This window comes from Pithys albifrons, chromosome 4, assembly GCF_047495875.1.
Source record: "Pithys albifrons albifrons isolate INPA30051 chromosome 4, PitAlb_v1, whole genome shotgun sequence".
Lineage (NCBI taxonomy): Eukaryota > Metazoa > Chordata > Aves > Passeriformes > Thamnophilidae > Pithys > Pithys albifrons.
The window spans coordinates 5,193,751-5,212,230 of NC_092461.1; the positions used below are offsets into that span (position 1 = coordinate 5,193,751).

At 38.1% G+C, this 18,480-nt stretch overlaps 1 protein-coding gene across 2 annotated transcripts in view; it reads left to right on the top strand.

Annotated features, from left to right (window-relative positions):
* LOC139671057 (uncharacterized) overlaps positions 1–18,480 on the top strand; it is a 285,587-nt gene that overhangs the window by 192,416 nt on the left and 74,691 nt on the right. For both annotated transcript variants that reach the window (XM_071553278.1, XM_071553279.1), the window contains exons 15-16: positions 4,065–4,147; positions 8,251–8,390. In XM_071553278.1, the coding sequence (XP_071409379.1) occupies positions 4,065–4,147; positions 8,251–8,390 (223 nt within the window). The remainder of the gene's footprint in view (positions 1–4,064; positions 4,148–8,250; positions 8,391–18,480) is intronic.

The following is an 18,480-nucleotide window of genomic DNA, read 5'->3' on the forward strand; positions in this document are numbered from 1 at the left end:
ATGAAGATTGCTTACCCCTCATTTTTTCTGCAGGTAGAGCCCCCCAGAGGCACAGCCTCAGGCAGCTGAACCTTCTCTTTTTTTACTGCTCTCTTCCTTCTCTGAGCAGGACTCCAAAAAGGATTGGATTGATTCTTTTGAGTGGGATCAAATCCAGCTCCACTTTACAGTTGTGTCATCCACACAATCCAAACTCTTCTATTTTCCAAATCTTACCACATTATTTGTGGGCTGGGCTGGGCTGTTACTAGGAAGGGAATCCAGACAGGATCTTCATGCTATTTTCTGTTCCTGCAGTAATTTAACTAAGCTGGTGATGTGTTTGTCTGCTGCCCCACTCCTGGATTGCACTGCTCTAAAACCCTGACTCAAAGAGAGGTTGCAGCCATCAGAAGGGAGTGTGCTTTCCTTCTCTGCCTCCATATAAGTCAGAAGTAGTTCCCATCAAACTACTGTAAGACAATTTCCTGGCTGTGCTATTTATTTTGGTATATATTTAAAAAAAATCCTTTCAGACTCTCCCCCCTGCACCCCCAAATACAGAAAAATTTCAAACATCAGCCCCATATGCAACCTCTGAAAGTTTTACATCATAGAGAATGTTTTCCACCCCTCTCTAATGCTCATTCAGAAAGGATGTGTTTACATTGCCATTTAGGTATTTAGGGCAATTTTGAAGTGAATGTCCTGCCCCAGTAGCTGCTCTGTTTGCTGCAGAGAGAGCTCAGAGGACAAGCACTGACCACCTTTAGGTGAAGCTGAGCAATGGGATGTGCTTTAGGGGTGTGTGTGTCAGGGCCATCAGTTCCCAGGACCAAACTAACCTGCTCTGACATGAAGTCTTCAACACCCAGCAGGGTCCACACTGTTAAGGGGTGTCCTGCAGAGTGCTGGTTTCATTCTGCAGGTCACACCTGTAGTGCCACAGTACTTGTTACAGAAAACATAGACAAAGACAATCACTTTCAAACTGAATGCAGAGGATAAAAAAGGGTTATGTTTTATTCTGCAATGGTTAAGAAGCAGTAAGACACTCTCTAATTTTACAGTGCATGCTACTATGTTCAGCTATTGCCCTGAGAAGATTGATGCTCAGCAAGGTAGCAGAGCAGCACCAACCTTTTTTTTCCATCCTCTTTCCATTCTGTTTTTAAAATGTAGACCCCAGCTGAACTCAGGGACTTGGTACAGTAAACCCTTTCTTTGTAACCCATGATCAGTGTGGCATCTAAACTATTTGTTTGGGAGTTAATATTACCCAGAAAAGACTGCTCTAGGCACTGTCAGGCTCTGGAAATAAATGTCATCTCACTATGCTTTTCCAAATCCATTCCCATTCCACAATGGAGGTAAAAAATGGCCCCCATTTTTTCCTATTTGCCTTACAAAAATGTAAGATATTTAAACTATTCTGATAGAATTACATGATCACAGATTTATAGCTTTGGATTAAGAATTTTGTTGCCATTTTCAGGCCGTGGTGCAGTCAGATTTTCCTGCTCTTATGCATATGTTTCTCAAGTTCTAAATAAACTTATTAACAGACAGTCTACACCTGCCACTGTACCTTTATCGTAGCTGTGATACCTGCCTTTGATCACTCTTGGTAATATTTTCTCCTTCACAAATTGTTCATTTTTATCATGAATGGTATTATGTTCCCCTGTCAGGAAACAAAATGTATTTTGAGTCAATTTACTAAAATAGTCACTGCTAAGTGTTATATCTGGACAAAGTTGACACCTTTGACATTTTCTAAAATGGCAAAAATAACTGTATTTAAGGTGTGATTTATGGGTACTGTATGTCAAAGGAATTTCTATGCAATTATGGATTCTGATGCAGCAGTCTCAACTCCTTCAATGAACAAATAGGTGATAGTGCAGCTAATTAATGCTTTATTAGTTTTCTGTGGTCAATTATAAAAAATTATTAAAGAAGTAAAATGCAATTTAATAATAAAGAACTGTGTGATTCTTGTTTCTCTCTCAGAACTGTTTTCTTTTGTGCATGAGGAAGAAACAATTCCTACATAGCTCAGTTTTATAAGACACATTTCCCCCCCACCTAACTAAGAGGAATCCTATGATTAAAAAGTAGACTGGAGTCTTTAAATGTCTTTCTGATTGCTGGCCTCTATTAAAAACTTCTTAAAATAATAGATAGGTTTAATTCCTCAAGCCAAAGAAAAATTATATCATCTTAAGTATTTTCCATATTTATTATATTGATGAGACTTGGCTACAGAGGAAAAAAAGAAGCAAAATCTCTTGTATTGCAAGTTTTAAATGTACCAGGCTAAGGTTTACTTAATTAGAACCTCCAGGCAATAAAGGAGCCCTTTTTTAAATTCTGTGAATCTTAATATGCTAAATAATGCAAAGCTTCAACTCTTCAAGCATGAGACACACATCTGGCAGCTTAACATTTAAATTACAGAAAAAAAACCACTTCAGTAGTAATTTTCATGAAGAAAAGAATGGGAAATGTATTACAAGTAAATTTAATTTCTTTTTAGATTTTTCATCCTGTCTAATTGCAAGCATTTCCCATCTTCTCTTTTATTTATTTATTTTCATACAGATTTTTTCTGTAGTTTTTATTGATCTTTAATTTGAGCAGCTTCTTACTGTTACAACCATTGAAGAATTACATTGTGTTTTTACTTAGCAAAAAATGTTCAGAGAAATCTATGAGGAATTAAAGTAATGAGCTCACTAGTATAGAAAGAAAAGAGCATTCAAAGCCTTACAAATAAAATATAAAAAGAGCATGTCATGATTAAATAACAGACTTGAGATCCTTCTCCCTCCCATTTCTTAAATGTAGAATATTATTGTTTTCTTTATTCCTTTTATTGTCCCATTTTTTTTGGCCAAGATAATTGCTGCTTTACTCATTTGACTCCAAAAACATTGTTAAAGTATTCATCATTTCAGCAAGGCTGTTTGGAAACCCACTTCTCTGTGCCAAGGGGAAAAAAAGAAATTGAACAAAGAAAACCACAGTAACCATCTTTACAAAGGTGTATTTATATCTTAATATGTGCTTATGGGTTCATACATGTATCACATATATGGAAGATGGAGAGACAATTTGAGCTGATTATACTGCATGTGTGCACACATGACATTCCCAGCAGCTGTATTTTATCCTGTTTCAGATTTCAGTAGACCTTTTACCCCAGAGGATGCAAATACCTGTAAATGCCTCATTCACTATGAATGCTCAACATATACAACACGCACATGTGAGCATACATGTGTAGAAAGTGAGAAAGATATCCATAGGTATATACAAAAACACAAAAGCTCAAAACTCTGATGTTGTATATGCGTATATTGTGTATCAAAACCCGAAACACTTAAGAGCAGATCCTGCCTTTACTGTGATTTTAATGTGCACTTTGCTGTCTTTTACTGAGTGAAACTGGAAACAAAAAAAATAAGGAAGTAATCATTAAATATAGTTTTGGCTTCTCCTCCATATGCCATACATTAAAAATCATAATACAGACCTTTATTTTGGCCACATCACTACTTTCTCTGATGTGGGATTACATTTTTGTTCATTCCACAGGCCACTGCCTTTCAGGAGCTTGAGAGACACACAACTTGTGTTTTCTAAACAATCTTTATTAGAATGCTTTGCATCCTGTGTCTCATTCTTCATCCACAACCATACCCATACGAGAAAATTAACTTCCTTCTCTCTCCTGAAGACGACTTCCTGGAGTGTTCAAAATACCTTCCTGTGTAAATCTTGTGTCTATTATTTCTTTATTTCTACTTTTCCTCCTCTTTTGTATCTATACAATTGTTATTTCCAGTACCACTGCATCTGAAGTCTTATCTGCGTTTATCATAATAACATTTCTGGAAGGTAGTAGAGAAATAACCACCTATTTATAACTAGGATGGAGAAGGTAAAATGATCTGCCTGAAGCCTTGCTTGTAGGAGGACCAAAACCCAGCTCACTTCTTTCTAGAGCTTTATGCATCAATATAAAAATAATTTATGTGGTTTTTTGTTTTGTTTTGGGTTTGCCTTTTTTTTTCTTACAGAGGATTACCAAGTTTGCCATAGCAGTGAAGATGAGCACTATAGCCTGTTTGGCCTGAAGGAAGTCCAAGAAGAACATCACAAGGTACTAGTCTTGATATGAACATCACTGTCTCACTTAAAGCACCCAGAAAAGCCATTGGAGCTGCCACTTGAGAATGACTTGATGGCTTGCTTGTTGTTGTTGTTGTTGTGCTTCTTTAATCTATCCCTGTGAATTTTTTTATAATTACAATAAGGTTTCACATGCCCAGGTGTATTGCTGTCTCTGGCATAGATCTATAGAGAGCTAATATCTCCAGCAAGGAAACTTCAAGTAGTAGAAAAGACCATGCTAATGGTAATCAAATAACAGCAACTTGATCGAGGTTGTGCTGCAGGTTGATATTATTTCAGTAATGTTTAAACACAAAATAGGTTTCTTATGCATCTCTAACCTTCAAGCCCTCATGTACTTGTGCAGAGGACCCTTACCATCAGATACTTTTAGTGCACATATTTATAGTATGTGTTGGTCAAGGACATAATTAATTTGTGAATAAATATTGGGTCATCAGCACAAGTTACTATAAAATCATATCTGGATCATGACAACACTTTCTGGGTGAGATGCTGCTGAATCTTTCAGTTTTAATGTAAATCCTGAGAACTAAGACACATACAAAATGCTGTGTTCCTGAGAATTTCTTCTACTTGCATTATATTACTAAATTAGGTATTTTCCAATGAATGTTGCAATTTTTCTCTGTAAATGTTGCTCCATATCGTCCTTAAGGCAGCATGGCTGCAGAATTATATCTGCAAGCATGATATTCAAATGAATCATTCTGGTAATTTGTCTCACTCTGTTCTAGATATAGTCTGAAACTTTTCAATGCTTTTAATTGTCCATGAAAAAAATCATCACAGTATTCAGAGTGCTCACAAACTTGTGTATTATGGGTTTATACCTGTACATTTACTGTGGGACAAACCCTCAATGGCCGGGGATTATTATTGCAACTTTAGTGATGTGATGATCTACCTCTGAACAAAACTGGATGGCCAAGTGGAGATTCCACCCATTTTAAATGGCTAAGTTTTCAAGGGTTTTATTTCTTTGGGTAGGTAAGAATAACTTGGAGAAAACAGAGTTATATATAAACCTAACTGTGGACTGATATGTGAGAGTGTGTGTGTGTAGCTTTGGATCTATAGAAAGGACAATTTGAGGACTGATGGAGTGGGTGTAATGGGCAAAGCAACCCAACCCATGGGAGTGGCAGAGTGAAATTCATTTCCTACAATCCCATAAAAGCACGATGCCTTTGAACAAAATGCCATGTTCTTATAGGAACCTCAGTTGTGGGTGGCTCTCAAAGCCACATTAAAGTGACCTGGTTTCAGTGAGGTGCGTAAACCCATGGGGAATTCAGCACTGTCTAGTCCCTTTGGACTCAGTGAACTGACTCATGAGCTTACAGTTATTGATGTGTTTGTATAGATTTCTGTACTGAGCCTCTTATGAGAATACTTCTGCACAAAAGAAATGTGAGCATGTGAATTCTTTCAATGGTTGTAAGAGCCCCTCTTTTTTAATAGGATGAGTGAACCCTAATGTTCTGAGAGAGCTTTGTTTTAGCATGTTCAAGATTTAGGCATTTGGCTAGATTTATATAATTTGGGTCTACTTCTTTAATAACAAAAGCAAAGAGAAAGATCTTCAAGTCTGACCACAACTTCTTTTAGAATATAGGTGTTACTTCTTTGCCCTCCCTGCCCTCCAAATTCATCTAAGCTAAGGAATTGCAAATAGACTCTCACTGAGTGTCTTCTGAGTGATGGGCATTAGCACTTAGTTTTTGTTGTAATGAGTGAGCACACCATTGCATGTATTCAAGATATTGCATGGTAGCAATAAAGGAGAGGATGCTCATAGTCAGTGACTTCTGAGAGAAATAAAATACATTCTCTGGTGATAATCCCATCCTTATGCGGATGACTGAGTTTCTGCTTTCCTACTTCAGACAAGATCAAACACAGTCTCAGAGAAATTAACTCCTAATAATCTATAATGCCTTTGGTATTTATGTCTTAAATAATGTGTGTAATATCTACTTTGTACAGGGATAGTTTTGTGGAGACATAGTCAGTACAAGCAATGTACCTTGCACACACTACCCACTCTGAAACCTTGACTTCTTCTAGGGAATTAGGTTGAGCAGTCATGTGTCTAGGTAAAATGTGATGCTATCTGTGTCTGCCTGAATACAGGCTTGAGCTACACTTCTACTCTGCCTTAACTATTCATGTTTACATAAAACCTCCTTTTGACAATATACTGCATTGTTGTGGCAGCTTTTCCAATGACCACTGAGAATGATTATATCATGTTTACCAATAACAATATTCAGCATTATGTAGGTATGAATATGAACTTCTGTCTCTTATGTCCATGAAATTCAAAATGTGGATGAGGTCAATGCAATCCAGAATAAAAATTTGCCTTTTAGAGTAAAATGGTTTACTGATTTTAAAAAGAAAAAAAATCTTTGTAGTTTTTATAATTAGAAAATTGTAAAGTGATGTGACTACATCATATGTCAATACTTTGTTCCCTGGAGATTCAGATTTTTTTTGAGCTCTGCAGAGAAAACTTCATAAATGTGAAAGCCAAATAGAACCTTAAATTATCTAGGTTATCTTCTAGTATAGGCTAGAAAATATCAACCACTTCCTCTGTAAGGGTGGTATTAAGGGACGTAGAAACAAAATTTGTCTTTGTGGTTACTTCTAAACAGTAAACTTTCCATCTCCCTGTCTAACAGGAAGAGTAAAAAGAGAACTCTGCTTTTAGTTTGAACATAATGTCTTGTAACTTCCATCCCTTTGTCCTCTTTTGGCTTGCTGGCTAAATGTTAACAAACTCTTTTCAGAGTTTGATATTGTGCCTGGGAAGGTATTAATAGATGATGTTACTGAAGTCACCTGCAGATGTCTAACTAATAAATTATGACCTCCTTCTGCCTCTTGATGGAAATGATGTTTGGCACTCTGTCCAGTGATGATAACACCAAACATGCAGGGGACCTGATGGTCACTTCAGAGAAGCAATGCCAGTGTTGAATCAGATCCTGTGCATGTAAAAATGTTATTCCAGAGATGAGCAGAGATCAGGATTCTCTACTTTGCAGCTGAAGGAATACCTTCAATGACCATAAACTGGCACCAGCACCGAAAGACACGGTACTGCCCCTCTCCTCCTTTGTGCTGGTACCAGTGCAGGGTGGCCTGGATCAGAATAGGTCCAGCTGAGAGCTAATCCAGTTAAATAAAAGAAAAAGAAAAGAACGAAGTCAAACAGCAATAATTCCATTCCCAGATCAGTTCCTTATGTATGGCTTACTATGTGGATATCCAAATTTTTGTGATGACAGTGTGGTATGCAACACAGGAAAAAGCAAACAGGTAGAGGAAGATTGGATGACTACTGATGTCAGCATAAGCTTACACCTCCTTGAGAAGATTTGTCAAACCACAGCCCTACAGAAACATAAGTCAATTTATGGAACAATACTCTATGTGCAGCTCTAGGCCCCACCAGTTAAGAAGGTTGTGACAGTTCTTGAAGGTGTCCAGAGGAGAGCAACAAAGCTGGTGACAGGGCTGGAAGACCTGTCCTGTGAGGAGTGGCTGAGGACCTGTCTAGCTTGGAGAAAAGGAGGCTCAGGGACAATCTTGTTGCTCTCTGCAGCTTCCTGAGAAGGGAAAGTGCAAAGAGAGGTGCAGAGCTCTTCCCCCTGGTATCCAGAGATAGGATATGGGAATGTTTCAAGAGGTTCAAAGCATTTCTTTGCTGAGGTTGGCCCATCTGTGGAAGAGGCTTCCTAGAGTGGTGGCCAATATCTCAAGCCCTTCAGCATTTAAGAGACATTTGGACGGTGCCCTTATCAGCATGCTGTAACTGAACTGGGTAGGCATTTGGACTACAGGTAGTTGCTGTAGGTCTCTTCTACTTGAAGTAGTTGAAAGAGGTTAGTCTATTAAAAGTGTTTTAGTCAACTTTGCCACTGTTGTTTTCCAGGTTTCTTACAGAGTGAGAAGTAAAACAGAGCTAGAAGTTCAAAATGGGGAAGCTGAAACCTCTTTGCTGGCTGTGCCCAAATAACAGTCTTAGTATTCTAATTTGTTTTTTATGTTCATTTAAAGATCAACCGGAATAACCCATCTGACCAACATTATGAAGAAAAACCAGGTCCTGAGAACAATGCAAACCAAGAAGAAAAGAAAACATCCCCAGAAAGCAATTTTTCCTTGGAAGAGTTAGAGAAACATACTTTTTCTGTGTGGTGAGTGATCTCAGCATCACATAGTTTCACAATCCAAAAGTTTGCCTCGCTATTCCTGTATTAAAAAGGTATCTACATTTAGATGAATGTTATTAGCCTGCAATAACAAAGATGTGGATTTTCTTTGACTCCTTAGTGTTATTTATGATTGACCTTGATTATAAAAAAGAATGGAAGAACTTTTTGTCTCTGAATGCAATTTTGACATTGCTGCATTGCTTTGAGAAGCTGTTTTATGGGAATAAATGCAAAAGGATTTCTAGGATAATCTTTTCAGCATTTTAAGTGTAATGCACTACCTTTCTTGGGTGTTACTTTAATTATTACTTTTCTCTGTTATAAAATACACATATGGGGAATGACTTAAAATGAAAAGATAAAGTGAAACTAAAAACCCTACATCAAAATGACATCTTTTCAGTTACTACTTATATTTCCTGGAATTTCATCTTCTAGGTAATTGCAAAAATTACACAGTTATTTGTAATTAGTAGAAAACAGTGATCATTTCACTAAATGAAATGATATGATGGTCTTTCACATAGCTCCATATTGTGCTTTGAAAATTCAAATCCCAGCTCTAATGCACATCTCTGACACCTATGGTCTTCTGCAAATCAGCCCCCTGAATTTCAAATACAGCATCCAGTAAACAAACATCAGATTAGGGTGGATGTCTGTGGAAATTTATTTTTAAATTACTTTCCTATCAAAACACGAGGCAGGATTATCTCCCAGGTAAGGCAAGCAGCCTTCAACATCACTAGTCCTGTTGTTCCCTGGTCTCACTTGCCACGTTCACTTGGTGCCTTTAAAGTTGGCAGAAAGTCTGGTAAAGACCTTACAGACACAAAGTACGTTTTCACTGTAGAAGTCTGAGCTTGGCCATGAAGGTGGTTAGCCTTGAGTATCTCAGGAGACTGCAATCAGATGGAAAAATAACACCCACATATAATTAGGCTGTTATAATTCTGCTGAATTAATTGTGGTTATTTTTGACAATTAAAGACTTCCCCATCCTGGCCATAACAGAAGAACGGATTTTAGAGTAGCAGTGCTCATCTAAATAACCTTGCCAGCTCCCACTGTTTCATTTTACCTACCACAATTTTCAAATTAAATTAACCAAATTATCATCAATTAACTATCTCAAGGTGCTTGCTCTCTGTACCAGTGAACTTCATTTTCTCTCTTTCTAATATTTAATGGAACATTTAATTGTATATGCCCTATTCCTAGAAGTGTTCAAGGCTCTAGACAAGCTAGTGTGGTGGACGTTGTCCTTAACCATGGCAGAGGGTTTGGAAGTAGATGACTCTTAAGCTCCCTTCCAATCCAAACCATACTGTGATTCTGTGTACATTTGGTGTTGGCAGCATTGATCTTTTGTTCTCTTCTAAGTTGTTCAGCTTGAATGTGTTGGGAAATGAGCCAAGTCCACCCTTCTTTAGCACTGAAGCACTCCTGGAGTAGGTGCTTGTGTCTGGTTGCTGTCCCCAGGCTTTGAAGCCCATGGCCTTTGCAGCTGCACAAGGTGTCTGGAGAAGCAGAGGGAACAGGCATTTGCCTAAGTTGGTGTGCACCTCCCTACCTGATCAGGGGACTAAGAAAAAGTGACTGTCCTTTCTTCCATTTCCTTTTCTCTTTTGTTTCTTTGTCCTTTGTTAGGAAGCCCTGCTGTCCTTGGAGCCCCCATGGGCCTGTGGGGACACTGACTTTGCTGGGGCTCTCTGGGGAGGCAGAGGCACATGTGAGCACAGTAAGTTACAGGGTATGAACTGTGTATTCCTGCTACAAAACAAAGGCTGCAAGCGATGTGTCAGGGTGACTATGCTGCCTCTCCTTGCTGAGCCCAGTCTTTTGTTGTTTCAATGTGCCACTCTGTTTACTGTGTCCATCATAATGTTTGAAATAAGAACCAGTTCTTGCTTTAGTTATGTGTCATGTCAAAGTCCCATGAGGTTAGAACAGAACAGAATTTAAAGGGAATTTCTTTGCTTTCTGCTTTGCTTGTGATCATCATCTTCATCAGGAGAAAACAATAAAGCAAAATATTACTCCACTTTTGGTCAAGTAATATAGATATTACATTCAGCGTGACATGTAAAGAAGATGCCATTAATAATACATTTTTTAAACTTAGAATTAATTCAGTTTCCCTGAATGATTTAAGGAAAATCTGATACCTTAACAGTTGTTAGTTCCATTTGTTACCATACCAGCATGATGTTTCAATTGTTACTCACTTCTGTCTGCCTCCTCCTTTCCTTCTCTCCATCAAAGGGTATCAACTCCTCTTTGCCTGTTTCCAGGCCTTTCTCTCTTCTATGATTGCTACCTTTTAAAAAACGCAATGCAAGATAATTAGCTACTACAAAAATTTTTAATAGCACTGTAGATCTGGGGGCAGCTTAGATCTCCATAAACTTCAGAGTTTTAGATGCTCCAAGATGCAATCTGAGCAATTTCCTTGATCTTTTATTGCAGCTGGTAAATCATTTATTGGGCTAGGTTATTTTACCAAATCCTCTTTAAAAACAAAATGTCATAAAATGTATTTATCATAAAATACTGCACAACCTACAGTTTCAAAGCTGTAGATACCCTGGATTAATTAAAAGCTAGTGTTGTACTGTGACAAGTTAAAAGTATCCACTCAGTCTCTCTCTTCTCCCCAACTCTCTCCCTGCCTCTCCGTGTAATTTTTTTTCTCTTTTCTTTTGTTTCTTTCATTCTTCTCTTTTCTTATATGGCTTGCCAAAGGGGAGATTGGTGAGTACGAGCAAGATATTCTTCTGTGATCACAAATATTTTTCTGATAATTGTGATAGTTTTTGTTTCCATTGCTATAGCATGCTTGTCCTTTTTCATTCATATTAGTTTGACAGTGGTGTCTCACATCTGTAGGCCATAGTCAAACCTGCTTACAGTGGGCATTATACACAAATGTAATAAAAAGAGCATTGTGGCTGCAGAAACCCACAGCCTTCAGCTTGGATCTCGTAGACTACACGAGTGACTTTCCCACTGTGCCCACATCCAGCCTTGCTGAAAGCAGCTTGCTTTTGCTTAAGTCCAGTGAGTTGGGCGTAAAAGGACTGAGTCCCAAAGGCTCAGAGAGATCCATGCTATTGAGGTGGTCAGCAGCAGTCACAGCCTGGGAGATCATAAATGCTCACCAAGTGCTTTGCAGACTTTCCTGGAGAGCTGACCCCACGAGCTTGCCTTGCACCACAGCAATTCTGAACCTCTCTTCTCTGATATTTGTTTTCCTGGAGCTTTCTGTGTAATCTGCAGGAGAATATGAATGTTTTAGTGGATATTGTCTAAATAACACAGGTGAAATCTGTAACCTTCAGAGAGAGGGAGGAATGTTTGGAGGAATTATGACCCTTGCAGCCCCAAACCTGCTGTCAGAAGCTCTCTAGCTCTGTTCTTATGATCCTTGAAATAAGCAAAATTTGAGGAAAAAATATTCTTCGTGGCTATTTGTCTATCTGTATAAAGCCAGATTTCCTGAAAATGCATAAAAAAATACAGATCTGAGAAATAATTTCAACACTAGAGCACTTTAACTCTGCTTTTTATGCATAGTATTACAGATAGAAAGAAGATCCCAGATTTGGAAAGCCTTTATCTGTCCTAATGCTAAAAAAAGATAAAGGTATGAACACTTTCTGTGACTTCAGCAATCTTCAGGCTTGAGTTTAAATATAAATAGACCTAGCAGTTTCAGTCATCAACTACTTATCATCCAACACGTCTCTTAAGGGTTAATATTAAACACTATTATAAAAGTAACGATCATCCTTTGTCTCCATGCAATTAGCTTTTTAACAATGTGCCTGTAGCTCATATCCAGGCTAAATGTGCCTTTGAAATATTTTCTCCTAAACTCCAAATGTGTTAAACTGACTCTGGCCAGCTTCTATAAAACCAATTTATTGTAGGGCACTGCCTTTTGTGGGGGAATACCCAGTGCCCCACACTGCAGTGCTGTGTGTTGCCCCTGGGAGATCAGCTGCAGGCTGGTCAGTGCAGGATCAGATGGAACCTTGATACAGGAATTGAGCTGATGTCCCACTGCACATGGGCATCAGTAAGAAATAAATCCTATCTAGATTTATATTCTTGCCCTTCTGGAATCCACAGGGTTGGGCCAGGCTTTGGTTCTCACTTCTACACCTGTCAGGAACAGAAGAAATTCTTGTCCAAGGGGGGAACAAGCAGAGGGTGAAGATGAAAGAGGCTCTTGGCAGCATATGGCAGCCTGGACAGGGTGGACAAGGCTAAAGAACTCTTTACAGCCCTGCCTCTACACCTGTAGATTTTGAGTTTTACCTGCTGATTTTTTTTTCCCTCAAATTGAGAGGGACACTGAGGGGCAGGAAGAGTTAACTATAAAATGCACAATATAGTAAACTTGTTTTTATATAAAGACAATAAACTTTCCCTTTATAATACACATGTGATTTGACATTGAAATAAATGCAGATGCTTCTTTGCTTGGTGTATTCCCTGTTGTGCTTTCTAAAACACCTTCACATATGGTTTGCCTCATTCCTGTGAAACTGCTTGTTGTTTATGTCATACAAATAGAAGAGATTGAATTTACGCCGAGTTAGGAGGGTGATGAATCCTGTGTTAGAGAAAAAACCTTGTCTGAGTGTTTCAAATCTGTTCAAAATTAATGTTGCCTATTTGAAAAATTTCCCTGGATTGTCCCTTTAGCTCTTCTAAAGATTTCATTAAAATAAAAAAATAAAAAAGAAAAGAATCCAGTGGCTGCCTATAAATGCAACCTTTTCTTCAAATATATAACATTTACCTAAAATCAAAGGTCAAATTTTACCAGGTTTTTATAGCTGTCCTAGTAGGATCTGTTTCATTCACTATATATAAAATACTGCCATTAAGAGCAGACATTCAACTTCCTTTGTAAAAAGGAAAATAACTCTTTATTGGTTGCTTTAAGAAGTTCTCATCATTAAAATAATTCTCAGTAACTTCTGATAGTCCACCTAGACCCTGTTTCGTTGTTTCTAATTTCATTTTGAAGCAAAATTAAAGGCAGACTAAGCTTTAACTCTTAGGAGAAATCAGAAGTCACAGTGTTTTCTTTGAATGCTTTCAAATCCTTCACTCAGCATTCCTAAAAATGCTCAAGCTTTGGTTGTATAAGCACAGAGGGTCACCAGGATTAGTCCTTATTCTGGAATTTTTGTGGGTGTTTTTTTGCAGGCAAATTTCAGTGGGGCAAAAGTAATTCATTCTTTAAAAAACTTATTCACGTAACGGATCGTGTTTACATTGTGCATGTCCTCATATCTTTGAATTTTTACAACAGATCAGTACATATTTCTGCAGAGTTTTGACTTTAGTCTCAGTTTCATGGAAAATCTTTCTGTTGCAGTAAAAGTTTATTTTTTGGAAATTTATTCTACAGGCAAATCATAAATATGATTATGGCATCTTTCGTATTCCCTCTGATTTTTCTGCAGCTGTCTGTTTCTTCTTTTATTGTGTAGCATAATTCATAAATGGCAAATTTCAATGAACTGCATAGATTTAGAGATTTTATTTCCTTGTTTTCTTGTGCAATGGAAGAATTATTTCCCTGTTCTGGTACATTGGGGTAAAATTTTGCCAGTGAAAGCTGTATGATGAATAAGGTGTTTGGAAACAAATTTGAAATCAGCAAAAAGGATTATTTAAAAATTTATCAAAAAAAAAAACACCTCAGATTTTAAGAACTGAAAATACATGGAAGGTGAATATTTACTAAGAATTATTTTCTACAGGAGCCATTTGCAAAGCCCTCCAGTATGTATACCAGGATTTGATATTATTATGGTGATGAGGAGCATGTACTATTGCCTGTGGATTTCAGTGTGATTGTGCTTGATGATAATTTTATTTATATGTTCAGCATGATGGAAAGAGTTGGCAGCCAATGCCCTTCCTCCTGCAGGTTCCAGACCTGCAGAACTCCACCAGCTGAGAGCTGGCCTCAAGCAATGGAGAGGAGAAATTAGTGATGCAAATCACTGAGTTGAGAGTCATCAGAGAATGGTCAGACAGAGTTACTAGGGAGATGTTTGTCTGTTTTTTCTTTTGTTGCTGGCTTTAATGTTCTTAAGCAGAAAGGAGTAGTGAGCTCAGTCATCGAGTGATTTCAGTACAAACTTGAAGCTTTCCTAGGGATCTTGTCAAGGGAATTGTGTGGTTGGCATCTGATTATAAATAATGGAGCTGAAAGAGCAGGGGAAATGCTCCCCAGTGCTAGGAAAACTTCACAGTTTGACCTAGTCCTCTCCAGGATTGTATGTTAATAATTCCCTGCCAAAATGCTTCTGCTCTCTTCCTTCATCTTAGAGAATTGCAGTTTGGTAAAAATGAAAGAATATGGTTCAAATTTGGCAACAGTCAGGGCAAAGATGGGTATGCTGATAGACTATGACACCATGCAGGTCTTACAGAAATCACTGGTTTCTCTTCTGAAATACAGGGAAATCTGCAGTTATTGTGCAGTGTGGGTTCACAAAGTTGCTGGAGCCTTTACCACAAGCAGAGTCAAGATGTCTTCAAGACAGCACTGTCAGCATTTCTCCCTCCCAGACATTTCACACCATTCATCTTGAATTCCTGTGCAGTACAGAAGCACTTTTTGACCTATCTGAGTTGCTCTTTGATTTGTTCAGGCTTACAGGAGGGTGGAAGGCTTGGGGAAACTGGCTGTGAAGTGTCCAGTGTAGAGACATGTGGTTGTTTGTCATTTAATAAACATTTTGTTTTCATGAGCTAGAAAAGATGACATTACTGATGACTAGTGGAGAAAAGCAAAGCTGTAAGTGTGCCATACATGGTCATCTCTAATGAATAGAATGAATAAAAATAATAAGTGCATTACAAGGCTAACTGTCACATCTTCAGGGCACGACAGTAAATAAGTGGGAGTTATACATGTGCATTAGTAGCAAAATGGGTACCACACTTTGGATCCTATTGAGTGCAGTGTGGAGAGAAAAATATGATAGATTGCTGCTTTTTATCTGTCACTGCTGTGGCGCAGAAGCATAGACCATATGTATGTAAAATGACTTTGTTATTTCAGTAAATTCTCTAACTCTTTCTCTTGTAGCCTGTAGCAAAATGAATAAGTAGCTGAAGATCCTGGTGGGATAGTTCTGATTCTATCAGAATAAAATACCTCTGCAGAGGCATAATTATTATTAAATATACAGTGATGTGTAACAAAACAGCCAGAGAAGTTTGCAAGGTCTCTGCTCTTACAGGTTTCCAGTACAAACTGAAATGCTTCGTAAAGGGTGAGAACAAGAAGCTGTGATGATTAAGCTGAAAAGAGCAGGAGAGTTTAGGCAAATGTGGGTCTTGCTAACTGAGATTCTTGTTTCTTATCTCAGAGGTGGTTATAAAGGTGTGGATGGCTGTCAAAATGCTCCCTCTCAATCGCTATGGAACCAATGTTTCACCTTTTCTATTTTTTCCTTCTTTACGTAGAACACAGTATCTCCCTCTCTGGCAAAATCAATTTTGGGCAGGGTGGAGATGAGAAAAGGGAATAGGAAAGAATATAGAGGATCTGCCTGGTCTTGGATCTGAAAATTCAAACCACCCTGCCAGGTTTGGGAGTCTGGTTGTAAAATTCTGAATAAAATGCAGTCTGTCTGCGCTTTGATTTAAGAGCAAGTCCAACAAATGAGGAATTTACAGTAGTCATGTTTGATTGTTATGAAGGTGTGAATCACTGTCTTGAGCTTATTTTTTAAACAGACTAGGCAGGTCTCTGGTATATTTTGTTCCCATAAGATTTTCAGGCTGGTACCTAGATCTATCCCAGTTTTTGGTTTAGGTCTCTGCTCAGGGATAATGACTGAAAACATGCCAGACATTTTGTTTTATGGCATTAACAGCGGTGAAACTCCTGGTTCAGCTTTTCTTTCTTGCGGCTCTACTGAATGCTGTGTCTTTCTCACAAAGTGCAGAGATGCTCTCTCTGACTGTTAATTCTCCAGTCTAAACAATTGCAGAGGAAGAGAGTTGAGAATGGAAAAAAAAATCCCATTCCTTCATCAGTCCTATTACTCCCAAATAGAGGGCAAAGTATTTTACAGAGCTTTTAACTAACTACTAATGTAATTTGTTCTGCATTGTTTGCCCATTAATCCAAAAATTGCTTTTCCCTTTGAAGCTTGCTTTATGTAGGGGAAACAATGCCACCCTTAACCATCATGTGCATCATTTTATGCAGGGTAACTGTCTGTTTGTATTTGCCTTGAATTTCAGTTAAATGTAATACAGGGGCCTTTGAGCATCTTTAGTTGCTTGCTAAGTTATAGTATTTCAAAGTTGGAATAATTTCCATTTCTAAACATTGTATCATAATCCTCATCTTCTAAAAGACACTTGGATGTATGTTCATACCACAAGTATTCAATTTAGCCTTAGATGTGGCAGGAATTTTGAGGAAAGAAAATATTCTTTTGTCTCTGAGAATATGCCTTTCTTGCTCTGGCTTAAAATAAGTACATCGAATATTGAGTTTGACCTACAAAATGTCAGAGGGTGAAAGATACGTATTCAATGTGGTTCATCACACATTGCACTATCCCACACACGGCATCTGGAGAAATACTTCCCTGTCTATACCTGTGTTACATACATAAGCACACAAAACCACTTCCCAGTTTTCCTTGAGATAGTTATAAGAACCAGCACCTCCATTCTGGTAGCGTCTCTCTCTTATGCCTCAGTTTCCAGGAAAGATATGATAAATTAAAGGTTTAAAACTCATGATGCTGCTATATTTTTTCCTGAAGGTCAACACTGAATACTGAATTTTTAATCTGAGATCCCAAAAGAAGGTCAATAACTGGTCCTAGAAACCAAATGAACTTATAGAGGCTTTAGATGGAAATATGCTTCCTTGGTATTTTTAATCAGCCCCTAATAAATGAGCTGATATTAAGATCAAAGAAGCACTGTCCAAACAGTGGCCCAAGGAATGACTCCACGCAGCATCTCAATGCCTTCCAGCAATTCCTTTTGATTGCATATACCCAAAAGCTTAATGCCAGCTGTGTTGAAGTCACAGAGATGTGACTGTAGTGTACTGCCACCGATCTGTGGAGTCATGGGAGATTAAAAGCCTACTCTAGTTCATTTGTAAATTGGCTATTATTTTTAGTTAGTTCCCCAGGTGAATGCATCCATGCTATGCTAATCAGCCTGAATTAATTCTAGGAGACAGTTTTGAAAGCAGGCTGGTGTCCCAGTGGTGGGTTCTCTCCTGTGTATTACTGTGGAAATGTGTTATATTAAAAGCCTTGTTTATTAGACTATCTGGTTTCTCTAAAGCACTCAGTCCATTTAACCTACTGTGTTAGTTATTTTCCTAAAGATTTCCAGCCCTGTGTTTTTCTAATAAAAATTAACAGTGGGAGAAAAGATAGGTAGATGGGGAATTCAGGGAAATCTGACTTGGATAAGGTAAGAAACTCTTAACTAGGAAATCAAGTGGCAACAGAAGTTATATTTTAAGCCTGGCCCATATAAAACTGCAGCCACGTGGAATCTTCCCATTTGCCTTCACTGGGCTCTGGATCAGGCCCTGGAGATACCAGTCATATTTCAAGGGTTTATGATCATTGCTAACTTTGGAAACACTGCCAGGCTTCAAGAGTAGGGACTGCATTGCACATGCAGCAGGAGTAGCCCTTCCTCTACTTTGAGTTATGTTACAGGAACAATAAAATATTCTTGCTACTGGGAATACCAAGCTCTGTGGGACTTAGATGGGACCTGACATTTATACAGTTCATCACTACTGTAGATCAAGGAGCACTAGTTTTAGCAAAGAATGCATATTCATTCCTTTTTGTTAACCTTTGCTTCAGTGCATTCATGACAAGATTGTATGGGTATGAAGCTGTGTTTTAACAGTTTTTTAATTTCAGTTGTTGCTTGAAGCACTACGCTGGAAATTAGACACTTTTAGTAGTTCAATTATTGTTGATTTATTCATCCCTCTTGTAGATACAGTGAATGTAGTTACTATAGTAAGGTTATC